Source organism: Diabrotica virgifera, chromosome 1 (genome assembly GCF_917563875.1).
Source record: "Diabrotica virgifera virgifera chromosome 1, PGI_DIABVI_V3a".
Taxonomy (NCBI): Eukaryota; Metazoa; Arthropoda; class Insecta; order Coleoptera; family Chrysomelidae; genus Diabrotica; species Diabrotica virgifera.
The window spans coordinates 89,440,773-89,464,363 of NC_065443.1; the positions used below are offsets into that span (position 1 = coordinate 89,440,773).

At 32.2% G+C, this 23,591-nt stretch overlaps 1 protein-coding gene across 1 annotated transcript in view; it reads left to right on the top strand.

Annotated features, from left to right (window-relative positions):
- LOC114325876 (sodium channel protein Nach-like) overlaps positions 1–23,591 on the top strand; it is a 101,851-nt gene that overhangs the window by 57,110 nt on the left and 21,150 nt on the right. The window contains exon 3 of the mRNA XM_050660333.1: positions 4,339–4,471. Within this exon, the coding sequence (XP_050516290.1) occupies positions 4,339–4,471 (133 nt within the window). The remainder of the gene's footprint in view (positions 1–4,338; positions 4,472–23,591) is intronic.

Sequence of the window (23,591 nt, forward strand, 5' to 3'; positions counted from 1 at the left end):
AAACTCAATTTAAAGCAGAACTCTTTAGCATAGTTGATAATATTTCAGAAGAAATGGAAAAGAGATTCTCAGAAAATTCAAGTCTTCTAGCTTGCATATCATCATGTAATCCAAACTCACAAAATTTTCTGGATCCAAAAAATTGTGTTCCTTTGCTAAATTTTGGGGAAAAGATGAAGAGCTTTGCATTCAACTAAAAGCACAGTGTGACTAAGGCAAATCTATGTTTTCCAAATGTAAAATTACAGAAGATCTGTATAAAGAGCTTTTTTCCTTCGGTTCATTCAATGAGTTGAGATATATAGTGTCCGTTGTTCTAGTGATGCCTGTAAGTTCGGCGACAGCTGAAAGAAGTTTCTCATCGATGAGACGAATTAAAAACTGCTTAAGATCTACAATGATGGGGCAAAGACTTCACAGTTTGGGAGTGATTTCAATAGACGAGAACTTAGCTACAATCTCCTATGTCACCCTGAAATTGTTGTAGACGAATTCGCCGCTCAAAAAGGGGGAAGACTAAAGTTCCTTTTAAAATGAACTCCATCAGTTACATTTTTCTGTTCAATAGAAGGTTCAATTAAACAATTCATTAAACATTTTAAAATAATATGTACAACTCTTTTTCGAACACTGTAAGAATAACTAACTTGTGTAATACATTTTGTGTGATTTGCCTCCTCAATTTGATTTTGTCGTTTTTATTTCCCAATACGAATTAGGCTAAATACATTATATATACATAGTGCACTTACCCTAACAGAGTTCTGTATCAGGTACCGGTAAGTTTATTAAATTTATAACATAAGACTAGACTATAGAGGTAGGCCTACATTAAGTTTCTTGGAAAATATATATTAATAATTGTTACCTCCAGCTAGGCATTAACTCACTTAACAAGTTGTTTGGAAAATTAAGTCAGAGAGAGCCTAAAAACTCACAATTTCGTTTGTCATTTCCAAAAAATTTTCTGGGGGACCCAGACCCCCCTTTTAGCTGGGGAGTATTCCATACCCCCAGACCCCCCGGTAGCTTGCCTACCCAAAAATAAAATCCTGGAGCCGCCCCTGTTCTAAACGCCTTAATTTATCTAGGTACAGATCAAACGAATTTTGATTCCTAATGCTCAATTCGTGAGTAACAACGAAGGTAAATAAAGATAGTTAAGATTTAATTTTGTTTAATAGACCACCACCATCTGTTTACATATTTCGACAAAAGAATTAATTTGGGAAAAAATGCATTTTCTCCTCTCTTCTCTTCGGAAAATCAGTTAATGTGTACAAAATGCCAATAAAATAATACAAAATGGTTAATCAGGAGTGGACATATTTTTATGTCGTGCTGGAAAATAAACTGTAAAATGAACTTTACTAAAACGAAATTTATGACTAATCTAATTCCTAGCGGACAGCTGATTATACGTGAACAGGAAGTAGACCTAGTGGAAAAGTACATTTACTTAGGTCATGAAATTAGAATTGGCAGAGATAACCAAACACGCGAAATAAAAAGAAGACTATCACTTGCTTGGGCAGCCTACGGAGCGCTGCAGGGCCGCCGCTACCATGTGTGCTAAGTGTTCATCGCACACGGCCGGCCAACAATAGGGGCGGCCAAAAGCAGGTCACTGATGATAATACTTTTTTAAAACTAAAATAAATTCAAATAATTAAGTAGTAATGATTCAGATAATTCTTTAAGCTATAATTATTATTACCTGATAGTACTAAAATGCGTTTCATTTATAATTTATAGTTCTTTTTTCATCATAATCTAAACAAAAATATCAGAAAATATTATTTATTGTAGCACTGCTCCTTTGCAAGTATATTCATAAAGCAGTTTCGAGAATACTTTTTCATTCAAAGCGGTTGGCGGTTTTCGGACTTTTAGATAATTTTCTCATCCCTGTGGTTATGCGGGCCGCTTAAGTACAAATACCTCCACAGCTTTTCCTGCTTATCGTAAAAGGCAACAAATTGGAGCAGCTGTCCGCTCTCCTCTAGCCAAGCTCCTAACCTGTCCCTGTGTGCTAGTTAATACTCCCAACTATCATACGACACCCACCCCTACCCATTATACACGTCCCGATACCCAAACCTATACCCGAGGAGTAAACCTCTGAAACCAGTGGAGGAAACCACTGAAAACAAACGGATATGCATAGGGATGACGGCTATGTATCAACCTAATATACCGCCACCCCAACCTCAAGGTGTAACACCATCATCCGAAGGGGTGATGGCCCAGGGGTAACATAGTGGGTTACAAGCGATGCTTAAGGGAGATGGCGAACCCGAGTGGAAGACAGCCTTGGAGGGGCAAGGGCGCACTGCCCCACAGCACGACCTAACTCGTGGATAGAAAAATGGGACAAAAAAAGAAAAACAATAAAGGCGGAAAAGAGGGCAGCGTGGGCGAAAGAAAAAATAAAAGAGGGAGGGAAAAAGGAAGAGACGAAACGCGAGGGGAGAAAAACTGGAGGCGAGAAGTGTAAGAAAAGGAATAAATCGGATCTAGAACCAGCGCAAACAAAAGCAATGAAAAAGACATAGATGATAGAAGAGAAAAAAAAAAGAAGGAAAAGAGAAACAGTAAACCAAGAGAGAGGAAGAAAGAAATAGAACAAGAAGAGAAAAAGGGAGAAGAGAACAGATAGACATTTCATTTATTAATAATAATAGGTGAAAATAGTTTATATCCTTGTGGAATTGGTACTCACCGGAGGGACTGCATACGTCCAGATACAATTAGCGTCTCTTTGAAAAGACAATGAAGTCACATTTTCAAAGTAACAAGACATTTGCTCAACACACACTACACATAACTCCCCTGAGCTAGATATAAGTATAATATGTAATTACGTGGCTAAAGGTTCAACACCAAGGCCTGAAAACAAACAAAAAAGCATTGTCAAAAACATTGTTAAACATTGTCAACAAGTTTTCCGAAACGAAATCCCGAAAAGTCCGTGCTAATTTTTTTATGGTTTTATGTTATCTAGTCACGGTTTATTTTAATTAAATGGACGTTTAAATTAGGATATACATGTAATGGACCTTGGATCATGGATATTAGTCTAAATGTTCAAGTATTTATCTATTTTCAAATTATTATTGTTATGATTCTTCTGCACATTTCTTTAAATACTAGTATGTACACTTTTGTAAAGTGTTGAAATTGGAAGAGGGCGTCAAATATTAAGTTGCACACGGGCGGCCATTACATTAGCGGCGGCCCTGGAGCGCTGTAGGAGCAGTATACCAATCAGCTTAAAAAGACGAGTGTTTAATCAATGTGTGCTACCGGTAATGACATACGGAGCAGAGACACTGACTCTAACCAAGGCAACAGCGTCGAAAATGAGGGTTGCTCAAAGGCGTATGGAAAGATCCATGCTGGGCGTAACCCTACGGGATAAAATAAGAAATGAAGATCTGAGACAAAGAACCGGTATCACAGATGTTACAGACCGTGTCACCAAGTTCAAATGGAACTGCGCAGGACACGTCGTCAGGCTGAAGGACTCAAGATGGACACGAAAGCTAATGGAATGTAGACCAAGAGGAAGATAAACGCTGTAGAGGAAGGCCGCCCACACGATGGGCAGATGATATCAGGCGGATTAGTAAAAACTGGCAACAATCAGCACAAAACCGTGAAGTGTGGAAACAATTGGGGGAGACTTATGTCCAGCAGTGGTCGTAAATTGGTTGGATGATGATGGTGATATTTTTATAAAGGCCTGCAAGGAAACGGATTATGGTGTAGATGCTATAAGTTTGAGTTTTACCGCCTTTATATCGAGTCTAGTATTGGTAGGTTAATCAAAATAAACAGGCCGCGGTGGCTAGGCCACTTAGAGATAATGAACGAGATGAAACGGTCAAAATACATTTATAATCAAAGCAGTGAGGAGAAGAGACAGGTCCGGAGCACCACTTAAGGGCCAGGTGGAAGACGACTTACGGGTGTTAAGAGTACGAAATCCGAAAACCAAGGCGAAGGATAGAAAGGAACGCCGCCATGATTTGTAGAGCCAATAATGATGATGATGAGTAAGGAGTGGAATCACTATTCATTTGCTAAGAATTCTCGTCCTGATGCTCCAATAATATTGTATGATTATAAAGTTCGTCTCGAAACAAGTAACTTTTGATTGCGCAAAACATCGCATCGTCAAATTGCCTCATTCAGACTACAAAAAGTGCCTCGAAAAATGACAAAGCTTATGTTTAACGTATTACACCACAGTACTATTTATTGTAATCAAGAATGTTTACTTGCTAGATGTAGTTACATTTTTATGCTTTATTAAATAGGTACCTATATTTTTAGAAAGACAGCACACAAATATTCTTCTACGCCTCAGAGACTATCAACTTGTGGCTCCACAACTGGTTTAATAACTCTTATAAACAACGATGTTGAGGACTATTATGCAGCCTATGTTCCCTCATTTGGACACAGGGTAAGCATAGCAAAATTCAGTTGATAACTAATATAGTCCAGGGAAATAAGGTTTTTGTCGGGACACTTGAGCAGCCAGGTTGCAAATGGATTTTTTGGGTAATATATACTAATACATTATACATACAAAAATGCCCGTCACAGTTCGGACAAGAATTTTAGTTATTAACAAATAAGGATCAAAAATTGCAGTTTTTTGTTTAAATCGCTACAGGTACAAATAGGATAATTAAATATCTTATTTATAGTATTCTTCTTTTAGTAGATGAGCCAATGTTTAAAACGGCAATTTTTTAATTTTGGTCCGATCATTTGTTGCTTCGAAAATTGCAAAATAAAATTAAAATTTCGAAAATAAAAAAATTTGATATAACTTTCGCGAAAGTGACCTTACGACTTTTATATTTCACAAAAAGTTGGGTCAAAGAGTCCATATACTACACAAAAAATTATAAGACGATTTGTCAATTAGTTTAAATTTTATTCAATTTGTTTATCCCAAAGAGCTTTTTTTGTAATGTTATTGTTCAGAAAATAATAATTATATAGAAATTATGTGAAAACCACATGAAAGAACTTGTTTTCAAATTATTGAAGAAAATCATTAAAAAGTAATTTTTGTCACTACGACAACATTTTACTAAAGTAGAGTCATTTTTGGCTTGAACACAATTTGAATAGCTTTGTTAATATTGACTGTAGAGTAAATTTACCTTGGAATTTCAAAAGCTGGTATTTTTACACAAATTTTCAAAAAAAAAACTTTTTGCCTATGTTAATTACGGTCAAAGTTAGCCACTTTTATTATTTAATTCACAGTTAATTCAATATACATAACATTCTCCTGTAACAATGTTAGTTACCATACTACTCCGAAACGGCTTGGTCGATTTTTATGAAATTTTACAAGTGTATCCTATAGGACTTAGAATAGGTTTTAATCTATTTTTCATATCCATAAGTTATAACGGGGGTTGCCCCCCTGACATTTTTTTTATTTTTTTGGACAAAATTGTCTATCTTAATTTTGTATGATGTAGGATTAAAAGATACATACAACCCTTAATTTACACTTTTCCATCATCAACCCCTATTTGTTAATACCCATCTATATATTTACATCTATAAAATTCTCCTGTCACAGTGTTAGTTGTCATACTCCTCCGAGACCGCTTGACCGATTTTTATGAAATTATATATGTATATTCGGTAGGTCTTAGAATCGGTCGTAATCTATTTTTCATATCCCTGAGTGATAAGGGGAACTCCCCCTAATATTTTGAAATGTTAGGTGGGGATTTACATACACAACGTACTCTACAAGACTACAGGTACATACAATTTAAAAAAATGATGATCAAAATCCATCAACAAGCTCTGGAGATATTAATCGCAGCATATGTTTGAAGAATCAGTTTCATTTTTTGAGTGCACGGATTTTAATAATTCATTTCCACCGACCACAAATCGATTTTGTTAGAACCTTATTTTTAAAGCTTTATTAAAAACTCTGTTGAAGTTTAAAGTTTACTCAAACTTTTACACATAAACTATATACCTTCAACTTCGAAATGGCGCTAGTTGGGTTGCTTAATTGTTATAAACAAAGTAGCTGTCAATTAAATAAAAAAGTGGCTAACTTTAACTGTAATTAACCTAGGCAAAAAGTGTTTTTTTTTTAAATTCGTATAAAAATACCAGCTTTTCAAATCACAAAGTAGTTTTAATCTATAGTTAATATTAACAAAGTTATTCAAATTGTTTATGAACTAAAAATGACCCCACTTTATTAAAATGTTTTCGGAATGATAAAAATGACTTTTTATTGTTTTTTTTAAATACTTTGAAATCATGACTTTTCTTCTTTCATGTGGTTTTCACATAATTTCTATTACATTACTATTTTCTGAACAATATTATTGCGAAAAAAAAGCTCATTAGGATAAACGAATTGAATAAAATTTAAACTAATTAACGAATCGTCTTAAAATTTTTTGTGCATTATATGGACTGTTCGTCTCAACTTTTCGTGTAATATGAAAGTCTTAAGGTCATTTTCACAAAATTTATAGCAATTTTGTTATTTTCGAAATTTTAGTTTTATTTTGCAATTTCTGAAGCAACAAATGATCGAACCGAAATTCAAAAACTGCCATTTTAAACCTTGGCTCATCTACTACGAGAATAATAGTATAAATAAGATATTTAATCACCCTATTTTTACCCGTAGCGATTTAAACGAAAAAACTGCCATTTTTGACACTTATTTGTTAATAACTAAATTTCTCGTCCGAACTGTGACGGGCATTTTTGTATGTATACTGTATTAGGTATATAGTACCCAAAAAACCCATTTGTAACCTGGCTGCTCAAGTGTCCCGAACATGGTATATTTTTGCCTTATTTCCCTGGAGTATTACGCAGCCTATGTGCACTCGATTGAATACAGAGTAAGTATTAGTCCAAGTACCTAATGAAGCTTAAAATAGGACAAAACCTCGCAATTTTTACAGAATGGATCGACTTGCTTGAACATTTGAGAATAAGTAGTGGATAGTCCAAGAATTAAAATCTATAAGATGCCGAAAGGCGCTTTTACTACGGGGGAGGTTGCCACCCCATCTCGGGGGTGGAAATTTTTTATTAAATTTTGACCGCAAAAGTTAGTAGAAACATTCATTCTAAGCAAAAAACGTCGTATACATTTTTTTGATAAAATGAATAGTTTTCGATTTATTCGCTATCGAAAGTGTTAGTTTTATATCGAAAAAATCAATGTTTTTAAATGTTTTCTGCTAATAACTCCAAAAGTTTTCGTTTTATCAAAACAACTTTCATTAAAAAAAATATACCTTTTAAAAAAATAAACAAATCAGTTTTTTTTAAGTTTTCTTTAAGACAAATAGTAATCGAGCTACACTTTATTACATGTTAGCTCTTTTTCGTCAAACGCTAAATATTGTAGTTTCAAAGTCAAAAACGGAAAAACTATGAATTTTTCGAGGGTAACTTGTTCAAACTGATTTAAAGTATTTAAAAATATATATCTCAAGAAATAAAAAAGTCTCTAGCTTAAAAATTAAGTGACTTATAATGAAAAGAATGTCACTCCCTATTTTTTTCAGCGAAAAAGTGATGGGAAGCAACCTCCTAATCACCACCCTAATTTAAATTTGGTGATTGGCATTATTTGGTCTTCTTTATTTATATATTATTAATAGGTTCCAGAAGTTTGACCGGCTTAGAATGATTAGTATTTAAAAAACGGAGTTAAATGCGAATAACGAATTTGTGTAGTTTGGAAAAAAATGGCTTTCCTTCAGAACAGAAAGATTAGCATCAGAAATACGAAAACATGTTTAAATATTAAATTGTAGCCTATTTAATTTCCAAGAACCTGGTTTGAAATAAATTTTTCTACGGCAAAAATTGGGTGAGCTATTGACAATTAAAACTTATAATAACATGCAAAAACCACCTTTACCAACCTTTTCAAAGTTACTTCTTTTAGCGATTGAGGATTTTAAAAATCTTTAATATTAATAGTCTTATAGATCTTCTAATGGGATAAGACAGGAAGATTCCCTAAGTCCTCTGTTGTTCAACCTGATCATGGACGAAATAATAAAAAAAGTAAGAACAAAAAAAGGATACCAAATGGGAGAAAAACAACTTAAAATAATCTGCTATGCAGACGACGCAATACTAATCTTTCAAAGTGAAGATGATTTACAACGTATGCTGCACGAATTTAATATAACAGCTAGAAAATTTAACATGTTAACTTCCCCAAAAAAGACTAAATACATGGTTATAACAGCAGATCTAATAAGGTGTAAATTAGAGCTGGAGGGTCAAATAATAGAACAAGTCATGGAGTTTAAATATCTAGGCATCACACTATGCAGTTACGGAAAGCTCGAAACAGAAGTGGAAGATCACGTGAATAAAGCAAACAGAGCCGCAGGTTCCCTGAATGAAACAATATGGAGAAATAAAAACATCGGAAAAGAAGTGAAAGGCAGAATTTACAGACCAATAATGACATACGCGGCAGAAACACGACCTGATACAGAAAGGACAAAAAGAATGCTAGAAACAGCAGAGATGAAAACATTGCGAAAAATCGATGGTAAGACGCTGTGGGATAGAGCTAGAAGTGCAGATATACGAAGGAGATGCAAGGTGGACAATATTAATAACTGGGTAAAAAGCAGAAGAGTAGAATGGAACGACCACATAAGCCGAATGACAACAAATAAAGTAGTAAGGATGGCGAGAGATGGTTAACCAATAGGAAGACGATCAGTGGAAAGACCACGAAAACGATGGAATGACAACTTACTGGAGGCACATTGAAAAACAGACAGAGTAATGTCTATATAAAAAGAAGAAGAAGAAGAAGAAGAAGACGAAGAAGAAGAAGAAGAAGAAGATCTTCTAAGATCCTACAAAATTCTTTTTTACCAAACTTTCTAAAATAAAAAATAAAAAATTACGGTTAAAAAATCAATATATTTTTTTGAAAAAAAAAACAGGAGAAATCCAATTGGAAGCATAATAATGTTAGTTGACGATGTTTTTAGTCATTGGCCTTATTCATGATTCTTTATTTATGTATTATTAATATATATTAGAAGTTTGACTGGCTTAGAATGATTAGTTTTTAAAAAACTGGAGTTAAAATCGAATAACGAATTTTTGTAGTTTGGTACAAAATGCCATTTTCTTCAGAATAGAAAGATTATCTTCAGAGATAGGAAAAATGTTTAAATATGAAATTGTAGGTTATTTAATTCTGAAGAACTTGGTTTAAAAATATTTTTTCTACGGCAAAAATTGAGTGAATCGTAAATGAGTATTATCGAAAAACATTGATTTTTTCGATATAAAACTAACACTTTTGATAGCGAATAAAACGAAAACTATTAATTTTCTCAAAAAAATGTATAGAACATTTTTTGCTTATAATGAATATTTTTATCAACTTTTGCGGTAAAAATATAATAAAAAATTTCCACCCTCGAGATGGGGTGGCAACCACCCCATGGTAAAAGCGCCTTCCAGCATCATATAGATTTTTATCCTTGGACTATCCACTACTTATTCTCAAATTTTCAAGCAAATCGATCCATTCTGTAAAAATTGCGAGGTGAAAAGCTTCGGTTCCTGGACTACAATATATCCAAATTCGCTTGATAATTATTATGCAGCCTATGTGCCCTCGATTTGATAAAGGGTAAATATAGCAAAATTCAGTTGATGTCTATTATGCAGGCTATATGCACTTGTTTGGACACAGGAGAAGTATAGCAAAATTCAGTTGATGACTATTATGCAGCCTATGTGTCCTCGATTGGACACAGGGTAAGTGTAGCCAAATGCAGTTGATGATTATTACTCAACCTATGTGCCCTCAATAAGACACAGAGTAAGTATAGCGAAATTCAATTTTTAACCATTTTGTCCAGGTTCTAAGTTAGAAAAAGAACTCTACACGTCTTTAAAATCAACATTGTTTTTGTTTTCTTTTCGTTGACTTTGATAACGTGTGATCCAAAATTATTGTCACCATAGGTGGCTCTGAACGACAGAGATAGCTATACAGTGCATGTCTATTCTTAATGCAGATATACTTTCCAGTTTACGTCAACTTTGCAGTGTACGTCAACTTAACACGAAAAGTTAGGTTATGTAGAGATGTTGGTGGTGGACATGTACAGTAGGGTGCATCGAAAAAATAAAAATTGGAAATGTTATATCTAATAGCGTGAAAAAGTTGCTAGTGTTATTTTTCAGCATATTAGTATTTTTAATTTTCTTTTCTAAGCGAATTTTCTGCTCCCCCAACGACCTTGAATTTTATTAAATATCAGATTTTAATGGAAATTTCAATTTATATTATTTGGAATAAAATATGTGCTAACTCGATCTAAGATCAATTAAAGAAAACTTAAAATGTTGTCAATTACAAATTTAAACGATATTTAAAGTTTTATTTGTTTTTTCAGTCTCCCCAACCCCTTTGAAATGTCCCATTTCATGAGTTCGTGCGTGTAATTTTCAATTATGTTTGGTGCGATGCCTTACTTTGCTATTATTGTTGTTTTTAAATTAAAATTTTTAAAATAGATAAACCAGGACGATGGGGAATAAAATCAGGATATGCTGTGGACCGCCTCATTTTTGGGCAACCACCAAATATACCTGAAAATGTTTTACCGAAATACAAACAAGCGATAAAGTTTTTTGCTTGCAAGAGGATAAGAAAGTCAGCAAAAAAGAGTCGGAATTTTCTGGTATTGCCGAACATGTTGCAATTAAATTGGAGGAAATATGGAAAAATGCTTTAATTCCAATAATTTAACATACAAGAATTAGTCAGCTTTTAAAAGCCTATCATGACAAATATATGAAACTTATGAAACCATTTAAGAACAGGCAAAATAGTGAATTTTACAAAAATAAAATTCAACGCTTTAAGAACAAAAGTAAAACTACACGTTTCGATCTTGCATCATGCAAATGTAACACTCTGATTAATTTTCTTTGTAGCAAATCTCAAAAAGCGGCTCTGGATGAGCGCGCATTTCTATTAAATCTAAGAGGTCCCAGAAAAATGGTGATAAGATCGATTGATAGGGAAAGCAAAAACAAATATTAGGGAGTTTTTGTTACTACGTAACGTACGTATCTCCGTATACGTAAAGCAACTAACGTGTCGTAGAGGATGAATGTTAAAATAGGTAGTTTTTGTAACTGCCTTAACGTAACGTAAAGCAAATCGTAAAGTCATTTTTAAATTCCGTTGACATTTAAAAAAATAAAACAATGTTCACACAATATACAATTAATATACAAATGTAAAAAAAGATAAATGAATGATGAAATTGTATGGTTTTAATTGCTTCTATTTAAATATAAAAATATTATTTTTCCTTAGGTTAAAATTTTTTTATTTTTGTTTATACCTACTTTTTAGTTGTAAATTATTGTATACCTACATCAGAATTCCAGTAGGTATAATGTAAATAGTGTGGTAATATTTATTTGAAAATTTTACTGAAACTAGGTCATTTGTTTTTCTAGTTATTAATTGTGGTGATCACTGTATTTCTTAAATTAATACAAGATTTGTTTATTTTGCTTTATTAATAGACAACTTAAAAACAATAAAATTTTAAATCTATTATGAAGTTCCAATTTCCAATTACAAACACAGAATAATTTTACTCAAATAGAGTAAACCAATAACCAATATAACCTTAAAATGTTTATAAACGGGTAGTACGCTGATGAAATGTTCATTTGGTAGGTAATCGGGCAAGATCCTCGTGTGCATTCGGTGACTTTCGGCTCGATAGAGATGCGTATGAACCTAACGTACCAGCCCGTAACCTTAGGTAATACGTATCGCGATACGGGAGTTCAACCATTAATGCGCAAGCGTATATGTCAAAAAGATGCGTTACGTTTACGTATTTGTGTGCACAAAAACTCCCTATAATCAGAGAAATCAACGGTAAAAGAAGAAAGTTACCGACGCAAAGACAGAACTTTAGCTCAAGTAAAAAACAGTACCAAGTTTTATGGTCAATTGATCGTGGAAGAACACATAACACTTGTGCATGAGCCAGGGTGCAAATATTTCGGATATGGGTATCCGCTGTCTGGTATATCAGAAAGTATCAAATTCAGCTATTGGATGTGACAAGATAGTCGTAAATACTGGCGTTAAGGGTAGTGTAATATGGCTGTTACAAGAACATCTTAAAAAACCGCTTCAGTGGTTTGTATGTCTGCGACATTAAAATGATCTACCCTCTACCCCTTGGACATCAAAAGAAGTTTGCCAGTGACCAAATCAAAAAACGTGAGGGTCTTAAAACTTTCTCCTATAAAAATTTTGATTCAAACGACTACTTTGTTTTAATTAACTAACAAGAATATCACCTTATAGAACCATCCATATTCTCTAGATTTTCGAGTGAGATTTTATTAAGAATCCTAACTAGACCCTTTTAACATTAAGATTGAGAAATATCACTGCCACAAACAATGTGTAGAACGATGTGTCAAGCTTGTGACACAAGCTTCTCTAGTAGTTTGTGGAGCGTATTCGAGGGATGGATTTATAAAAACTCGAATTGATTCCAGAAAAACTATGCCTCACTTTAATGCTAAATCGGAAGACATCTTCGAATAGAATGCTTTTACCATATTTTTTGTAATATTTATATGCCTAATTTTGTACTTTGCTTTATATTTATTTTAGTATTAAACAACTTGAATGACGTCATGATAAGTGAGGCTATTTTGTATAAAAATAATGTTTTAGTATACTTTTCTTAAGTAAAATTATTAATTGCCTTGTGAAACCAGAAAATATTTTCCAATTTAAACCAAATTTATTTATTCAATTTCTATAAAGTACATATTACATTTCTCGTACAAAAGAAATTCGCATATTAATGTATTTTTTCTAATTTTGAGTTGCCGTGGGGGGCAGAAAATATTTTTTTATTTCAACTCAATTTTACTTAAATACTAAATAGTGTGTTAGGCAACTTTTGTGAGCTATTACATTTTCGTTTCGAAATAAAAAATTTTTTTCGTCTGTTAACATTTTTTCAAATTTTTAATTGTCTTGGGGCGGGCAGAAGCTATTTTCCAATTTCGAAAAAAATTTACCAAAATACTTAACAGTTGATTGGGCAACTTTTGTGGGGTATTACTTTTCCATCGCAGAAAAAAATTTTTTTTCGCCGTTTTCGATGCGCCCTAATGTACAGCATCTTGTTTGATTTTATTTATTATTGTTACTTATAATTTTGTTAATTCTTTTTATTTTTGATTAAAATTCTGGTTTTGACTGATTTTTTATGTTTTATAATGCTAATCAAAATTAATTGATAAACCAATGATATAAATTCAAATTAAAATAAGACATACGTAATTTTTTGCACGGCTAGCTTTGATCCCAATAATTGTGTGTGTAATCCCAATCGCTCGTTACCATACCTATATCGTTCTTGTACGACTCTATTAAACAGAGTTTATAGATCTAGCTCGTTGTCAGCGATTAGTACCATATCATCGACTTACTGAATTTGTTAATAATAATTTTTCCATTTTCTATTATACCTTCATGTGTGTATGTAAACCGTTTGTAAAAATTTATGAGTATAAGCTAAACAACAGAGCGAATAAAACCAAACCCTGTCTAACGTATCTTAATATTCATTATTTCGGTATCATCTAACAAAGTCGGTTCATTTTTTAAATAGGAGTAAATTTAAAAGACAGATTCATACCCAATAATGTCAGTAGAAAAATAACCAGATTCATCTTCTTTTTTGGTTGATTATGTTGGTCTTTAACTGTAATCCGTAAATATTATAATTATATGTCACTAAACAGTTCTGGCACCAGAGCACGACAAATAGAATTCTATTTTGCTGACGTCACAAAATAGAATTTCATAATGAGAGAATCGACGATTGTTAGGCAACGTGACGTCACTAAAATAGAATTCCATTTGGCGTGCTTCCACAGCTGAAAAGAACTAATTTTATATATAAATGCAGACTAAAAATCTAAAAATTAAAGGAATATGACAGAAAACACAAAAAATCGCCGATATAACTGAATGAACCTATGAATTTTAAATGCTATTATATAGGTAATTTTTGGCTAGCTGCGAAACAATTATTTTTAGTGTATCTTTTTCCATTATTTTGAATGGCTTGGATAGATTTGTCACTTACTCACCGGAAACTCCTCAAAATTCGATAAAACCCATTTTTGGGATTCTCCCCTCATATTTTTAGCGTTTACTGAGCGATTCTTTGCTTTAAAAAATCGGAAAAAAATTATGAACATACACTGTTATGCCCAGAAACACACTGATTTTTTTTAGATTTGTTGGATTAAAATTGAGGCCAGGAAAAATTTTGATCCAAAAAATCTGAAAAAAATCAGAATATTTTTGAACATTACAATATATTTTCACAATTTTTTTCACATTTTATAAAGCAACGGATACCTCAAAAACATTTTTTTCGGAAAAACACCTTTTTTACAATAGGGGACATCTGAGTCCACATAGGGGACTAACATTTTGGTTAGGGGTTTTTAAGTATGTACTTTCGATTGCCTAATCATAATTAAGAATCCAGCCGAGTGCAGATTTTACTCCTCTTATTTAAAAAACGAGGTATAGTTTAATGTCATTTGGATCCAGATCTTGCTTTTTGAAGCATTTTGAATACACTATTTTGCTTTAGACTTAAAATAAACAACTTCTTTGTGAGAAAATTAAGAAAGATAAAAAAATGTAACACAGAAACCGAAAAATATCAGTTAAAAAAATGTTTGTACAAAGTCGTCAAACTTTTTTTTGTGCAACTTACCTAAATAACTTTTAATAACAAGCTTAAAAAATAATAAATGTTAGAGAAAAATTTGAGCTCATTATATCTGCGTAACTTGGAACCTATTGATCCCTTTTTTATGATCAGTTTTACGAAAAAAACTTATTCTCTATAAAATTCTTTGCATCGTATAAAATCCAAGATTAGATATCAAATTGTATTAATTTTATAAGCGGTATGTCAAAAAATATTAATTTCACTCAAGAATAAAGTAGCTTTATATTTCATAATATCGAAAATTGTTATTAAGAAAAGTTATTTAGGAATAAAAGCTGTGTTTCAATATTCAATTACATTCTTCTAATTGAAATATTGTGAACTATAAAGGTACTTACCTGTTGAGCGAAATTCATATTTATTAACATACCTCGTATAAAATTGAAAAAGTTTGATATCTAATGATTGCATCTTAAATTTTAGACCAGGTAGAGCACTTTATGAAGAATAACTTTTTTCGTAAAATTGATAACAAAATAGTTATCACTAGAGCTTGGGAAATATGCACTTAAAAAACCCTAAAATATGCATGCAAATATGCACAAAAAACAGTTGAAATATGCACTTAAATATGCTTTTATGCATTTAATGCATATAAATAAACAACACGGTAATCCTTGTTTTGAAGGTATACTTAATTATTTATTTGATTCCAATAGACTGTCGAGGCAAAATAAAGCTAAATAAAAAAATATTTTTTTATGCTGAAATTTCTATGAAATTTCTATAACCTACATCATTATATTCATTTATTCTTTGTATTTATCATCATTCTTTAATATTTAAATTTTCTACTATAGGTATACCTGATTGTAATTGTTTAAGCATACACGGAGAAACTTCTTTCTACTTCACATGAAGTTAAAGAACCAAACTTAAAATATTGTTTAATTGAGGGTTCTACCTATAAAATTAAATTATCTTCACATTTCCCCATCTTAATAATATTTTTTTTAAATATTTTGTGATATTTCTCATTTTTCTTTAAGGCCGAGCAGAATTTTTGATACTTTGTTGGTTTCACCAAGGTGTTTAATTATTTCATTTAATGAATTGATAATTTCAATACCTTGGTCTAAAGACATGTTTCGTTTTCTAATTAATTAATTGGCTAAGCAATATTTACAAAATTGATTTGGATATGCGTAAAATTACTTTTTAATAACGGTTTTTTTAAAAATCCACACATTTTTCATAGCACCTGAGTTACGTCTACATCGAAACTACAAATGACGTCTCTAATTCCCTCAAAATATCGGTTAGGAAATTTACAGAATTTAACCATGTTCTCCATCTAGTTATCACAGGTTCAGGTGGTAAAGGCACATTAGGTAAACGATCTTTATACAACTATACTCGCAGAAGGGCTTTTAAAAATATGTTTTTATTTTTTATAGAAGGGTATTGACCGTTGGAAATTCCATCCTTACAGTTTGTAGCCTCCTGCTACTCTATTTGTAGCAGAAGCGTGCTCTAGACAAGTAACAAATTTGAAAAAATATTTTTAAATGTTGTCCACTGTTGATCATTTGGCGCAGCATCACTTAACAATAACAAAATGTTTTCACTAACAAGGTGTGACTGCATATTGTAGATTCTCCTTCGTCTCCTTTATTCGTCGCCCTATAAATTGTAAAAGGCAGATAATAAGGATATTACCAGAAAGTGGTTCCACGAGAATTTTCAGATTTATTGTTTAGATCTGAGACTTCTCATTTCTCTTTAAAATGCATCTATGTAAAAAAAAATGCAAAATAGTCTAAAAATATGCAATTTTAATAAATGCATATGCACTTACAAAATTTATTCAAAATATGCAAATATGCACTTAATATGCATTTTGCATATTTCCCGAGCTCTAGTTATCACAATTGTAATAAAATTATGTTGGGTATCAGTAATTTGAGAAAAATTTGTATTTTTTTTTAATTAGAAAAATGTAATTGCATATTCATAGTTTTTAATTCCAAACAACCTTTCCTAATAACAATGTTTGATCTTCTGAAATATAAAAATACTTTACTCTATAACGAAATTCATATTTTTGACATACCTTCTATAAAATTTGATATCTGATGGTTGAGTTTTAGATTTAAGACTATGCAGAGCATTTTATGAAGAATAACGTTTTTCGTAAAATTTATAAGAAAAAAGTTTCCTATATGGTTCCTAGTTACGCAGACATACTGTATAAGAGCTCAAAATTTTTGAACTTTCAAATTGTAATTAGTCCAGAAAGCCAATGCGCATCCGCTAGGAAAAATATTCTAATTCGGATTTTTTGCACAATCTTACTCAAAAAGGACTCCTTTTAAGAAATTTGCATGTTGCCAGGACCAAAAGGTGGTCAAAAATTTTTTAAACGTTTTTTTTTTTGTTTTTTTCCTAAAATTATTTTTTTTGCATGAAAAAAGTTTTTTTCGGTTTTTTGGATCATTCCAAACAAAAAAGGTCTTTAGTGACTTTTCTCTAAAAATGATAGTTTTTGACATATAAGCGATTAAAAATTGAAAAATTGCGAAATCGGCTATTTTTAACCCTCAAAAACTATGTCAAAAACTGAAAATTTGAATGTTGCCAAGGTAAGTAGATATTCTTTAAACATCGATTGATGAAATCCAGAAGAGTTTTTTGCAATACAGTATTCAAAACTCCTTTGTTTTTTAATTGCTAATCAAGCGTGCTCGACACTATTTTCCACCGACAGTATGGTGCAAATGAAAGGAATAAATTCGGAATAAATTTTTCATGCAAAAAAAATAATTTTAGGAAAAAAACAAAAAAAAACGTTTAAAAAATTTTTGACCACCTTTTGGTCCCGGCAACATGCAAATTTGTTAAAAGGAGTCCTTTTTGAGTAAGATTGTTCAAAAAATTCGAATTAGAATATTTTTTCTAGCGGATGCGCATTTTCTTATCACTAATACTTTTTAAGTTATTTTGAAAAAATTAAATTTTTCAAAAATTTTTAGAATTTTTTTTTACTATAAAACCAAATATTTTAAAAAATAAGCACTTCAAACCAATCAAACTTACAGATCATATAAACAATACACATGCAGTTAAAATAGATGGTGAAGCCAAACGATTAATTTCATTTAGGGTGCTAAACAGAGGCAGATTTTCACGATTTTTTTTACCAAAAAAAAGGGGGCAACTTTTTTTTTTCAGTGTAACTCGTTTATTTTTAATTCTGTAAACGTTTGTAAAAAACAAATAATAAGGTTTTTTCGACACGTTAAAAATTTTAATAGGGTTTTCCCGAAAAACGCTTCTTTCTTCGGTGATTTGGCGTTGAATTATTCGATTTGCAATTAGACGAATAAGAACGTATTTTTCATGAGCTACAACTTTGCTTCTACTCAATTTGTAGACTTTACTGGTGCATCATTTTTTTTTATAGGCTACACTTTTACTAAATATATTTTTTTCGATAAAATATTTACTTTTTGAGTTATTTGGGAAAAATGGTCTTAAAACGTAGTCTTTTTGTCGAAAAATCAACATTTTTGATCGCGAATAACTCGAAAAGTATTGACTTACGTAAAAAACTTAATAGAACAAAAGGTGCTTAAAATAAGTCAATTTATCCATTTCCGACCTTATTTTAAACACGCGTTTTTCACCTCCGAGAAGGGGTACACATCACCCCCCAAGTAAAAGCAACCAACGGTACAAATTCAACTTTGAAGTGGAGGGTAAGTAGAACTTAATTCAAATTTTCATGCAATTCGGAGTTGCCCCTGGAAATTACACTCCAAAACGGTCATTTATTGGGCTAATAATCAAAAACAAAATAGAAAAATATTTTATCAAAGTAAAATGATGATTTCAACCATATTTTTAAAATTATTTATGCAAAACAATTCTTATTGTTTAAACAATTAATAAACAATTAGCGGCTAAATCTGTGAGTGGAACTTTTTACCTTAACATGTATATAAACTAACAAAAACAGTTTTAGAAATAGCTTTAAAACACGTGACATGGCAGTATAGTAAAATTACTTATGACTCTAAAATCGCTGCATTTTTTGACATTTCTACTTGTTGGTAAAGGAATAAAAACTTATGTTAACCACTCCTTGAGCCATTCCTGTCTTCCATATCTTTATAATCTCAAATATTACCTGGACCTGAAACAGTGGTGTAGCTAGCATGGGTGACACCCGGGGCGGTAATCGATGGTGTCACCCCAAATCCTAAAAATAAAGGTTGTTAAAATCAACGAAAATCCGATAAAAGTATGTTTTGAATAATGAAAAAATTAAGTATTATAATTAACGAAACTGCATTAAATAGTATATCAAGAGTATTATCATCATCATCATAATCTAGCCGTAATCGTCCACTGCTGAACATAGGCCTTCTCTATGTCTCTTAATGTCTCCCTATCTTGAGCTACCACTATCTAGTTCCTGGCAGTTCTGTATAACAATTTATTTACTTTTTTGGTTTACACTAAGTGAATGAATTAAAATATTTTGTTTTATAGGCCTGGATCCCGCGTACCAAAAAAAAGTTGATTAATAGCAAGCTGAAAATTTGTTAATAGCTTAACGGTGTGTAGTCGGGCAAACTTTGATGTACGGCAACACTGGAACAGAGGAAGTTTTAATTGTGGAACAGTTTAAAAATTTGGAACGTCAGATTACGAAAACATCCCATGTATTTTGTCGGACAGAATATCCAATTGATTTGTTACCCTTTCATTAAACTTTCATGCAAAATTCAGACTGCTATTACTAACCAATAATATGATTCCTGTCATTTTACATGTTCTTCGGGTTCCACTCATTAAAATGCCCAGTTTGTGATAAACACCAGTCTGATTTTTGAAAATGAGAGTTTAATGAAGTGGTAACAAATTAATTGGAAGTTCTGTCCGACAAAATACATGGAACGTTTTCGCAGTCTGACGTTCCAAATTTTTAAACTATTCCACAATTAAAACTTCCACTGTTCCAGTGATGCCATACATCAAGGTTTGTCGGACTAGACACCGGACACCGTTAAGCTATTAACAAATTTTTAGCTTGCTACTAATCAACTTTTTTTGGTACGCGGGATCCAGGTCTATTAGCTTTACTAGCGACAAACTCTGAAAATCACATTTTTTTAATTTATGTTTTGTGTTGCTTTATGTTCGATAGTTAACCCTTTGCGGTCGTCACTTTTTTGCCTCTTATTACTTTCTCGAAAAGTCAGTATTGACTGAGGTCAACAGACCCCAAAATCTGTGGTATAATTTATGAGCAATCTTTTCGGGACACCCTGAATATTACTAGTGATTTTGCCCATAGACAACGACCGCAAAGGGTTAATAAACCGAGGTTATTTAGCCTTTTAGACGTCATTGTTTCTCGCAAGTAATTCTTGATTGATTTTGGCTTCCCAAAACTTCTCTCACATGAAGCAACCGATACAAAAATGGTCATAGACAATTTTAAGGCGACCATTAAGTTTGGGAGAGATTCCATGAAATCCCATTCCACAATGAGTTTTAAAAAGTCTACAGAGCTAACCATTTAGATAACTGTAATATTGGCCGCTGTTAAAAGTTTTCTGAGCCTTGGTATTTCTAGCAGGAGGTCTTCTTCTGATACCTCTTCATGCTAAAAGTCACAAAATGTTAAAACAGCTAATTTCAACTGTTCACTGTTCGCGAAAAAGCAAAGTGTGTGTCGGTACAGCCTCGAACAATGAAGCCATATGAATGGACTGATCTAGTTTCGAGTTCAACATTGAATATGTCAAAACATTCCAACATATCTTTTTGAAGTTCGGCCCGAAGTGTAAGTCCTATATCGGTAGCTAACTCAACATGCATTCGTTTTCTTCATCGAATTAGTTTTAGGTGGAAATGTCGTCGTCCTCATATTTTCTCGTGGCAAAATCTATGTATTGCTTCATTTATAATATGATACGTTTTTCTTTAATATAGAGACGAAGTGCCCCTATTTTGGTCGCTGATTGATCAACGGTTATGCCTTTAATTGCACAAAGAGGGCATAAGGTTATGTGCAGCACCGCTGGTGTATAAATTTTCTTTTTGATGAGATAATTCCTCAATTGAAGCAACAATACTATAAAAATGTTGTGCCAATACTTTAACTGCAGCCAGCATAGTGTGCAGTGACTGAGAACTCCAACGCGTTGTGTAAAGTCGCTTAACAGATGTTTTGCCGTGTTTAATAAGTACTTCCTAGCAGCTAATGGAACCAGAAAAAAATTAAAAATTGCTTCTATAGTTCCGAAAAATGTTACACAAGATGTGTTTTGCGCAAAAGAGTGCTGGCCACATAAATTAATTAAATGATCAATAGATCCGACGAAAATGACCTTTTTGATTTTTGCTTTAGTAATAGCTTGTATTCCTCCATGTACGTCGCTCATAACAGCTGCATTATCGTATCCCTGTGAACGACACTTCATAATATTTCTACACCATCAATTATTTCAAGTGGAGAAAAGGCAGGCGGCTTGAGAGTGAAGTGTTTAGTGCTTTCTTGAGAATATTCAACCGCCTTGTCTTCTCTGGGTTTGTTAAATGGACTGTATTATTGGGAGTGTCTTTTAGTACGTAAAGATAAGAGTAACACAATACAAACTTTTATTTCTTTACGCACTATGGGTAACAGGAACAGGTATGGGTGACAATATTGAATATGTTGATACAATAATTTTGAGTTGTTTTCGCAATCGCTGTCACAAATTTTGGTTTTTCTAAGTATTATTTGAGATTCGTAGGGAGAGGAGGATTTTTCAGTGACTTTTCTAATGACAAACGTTTTTCTTATCTTTTCTTTTTGTTAATAAATAAACTCATTAGCAACGCAGAACTCGATCTTTTACGTTAATAAATTCACGTCACACAATAAAATATATAAAACGTGAAGAAAGTTTTTATTGGACGAACACTTTGAAATTTACAGGGTTGAAAACAAATCAGTTTTCAACCATCAAGCTTCTTGAGAATTTTGTTACTTAGATCAACGGAAAAAATCCAAGAAATGCCTCTTTGACCTCGACTTTTATCGGTTTGTGTGTTCACAAAATAATATCGATTAGATTTAGATTGTTACGTGAGTAAAGTCACAAAGTAACGATTCATTCTTTTGTGATTGGGTCTCTCGGGTCTCACCCCTTCAGGGGTGACACCCGGGGCGGACCGCCCTCCCCCTCCGCCCCACCCTAGCTACGCCACTGACCTGAAATGTTAGTCCTTAATACATTCCTCTCAAACTATACTCATAGACCAGGGCGCATCTGTAAAAATATTAGTACATTTGGACGTTGAGAGGTGACTCAAATTTTTTTGCAGAAATTGCTTGAAAATAAATCAAATAATAATATTTGAGTTATCCTCCCTCTCAAAAAGGTCCGGAACATTGTTTAAATAATCAAAATGTCAAAAAATTAAGGAAAAATTCGATTTTTTTCTTGGTTTTTTGATTATAACTTTAAAAAGTATTCATTTCCGAGAAAAGTTGTATTGACATAAAAGTTGCGTAATTAAATTTCCTACAATTTAGAATTGGCTAAAAATTTAAAAAATAGTCACCCTTGTTGCAAAATAGCAATAATTGTGAAAAAAAACATACAAAAACAAGTATTCGCATTTTACGTTTTTCAACCATTTATGCTACACTTAAGGCCTTCACATTTCACCCTGAAAAACTTTATGATACGGTAAAACAGTACTGTAAAGTTAATTAACATCGGTTTAATAGATTTTGCAAAATAAATTTTGCAATCCAGCTTTCGTAAAAAAAAATTCATTTTTTCAAAATGTTACAGGACTGAAAATAAAGTAGATAGCAAGTTGAAAATTTTTTTGCTTATAGAAGTGTACTGTACCTTTCATTTGCAATTTTGCAAAATTGAAATCGATTAACACCACGGCGTCAGGAATTTTTTTTAAGTAAACATTAACAAGAATAAAAAACCGCTAAACGCCGTAAAAATGAGTGGCGCATAAAATATTCCAGCTACAAAAGATCTGATATGAATATAACGTGGCGCGAAAATTGATTTTCATTTGATGCAAAACAAAATTCTAGTTTTATTTTAAAAGATTTTTCCATAATATTTGCTAAATTTGAAGTAAACGCGCCACAAAAGAGTAACTTTGATACAGTTTGAATTTTGAAACTCTTTTGTGGCGCGTTTACTTCAAATTTAGCAAATATTATGGAAAAATCTTTTAAAATAAAACTAGAATTTTGATTTGCATCAAATGAAAATCCATTTTCGCGCCACGTTATATTCATATCAGATCTTTTGTAGCTGAAATATTTTATGCGCCACTCATTTTTACGGCGTTTAGCGGTTTTTTATTCTTGTATCAGGAGTTTTTCAAAGTTATTTATAAATTAAATGTATGAAGTTGAATGCAATGTTCCCCTATTACACGTCTAGCTTTATAAATGGTCACCTTTGTTGCATTATATCCCAAATGTATTATCGAATGTAATATCGAATGTACATTAGATTTTTTTCTATTCGAAATAGATTGAAACAAAAATATTGAGATGGCCGGTAAATGAAGTCGGATTGCCCGTTGCCAGATGAAATTTAGCGTCGTAACCACTACAACTACATAAACCATTTCGGGAATAATCGTTAAATGGATTATACATTTGTAGCTTAATAACTTCTAAACGGTTTAACCGATTTTGATCAGTAAACA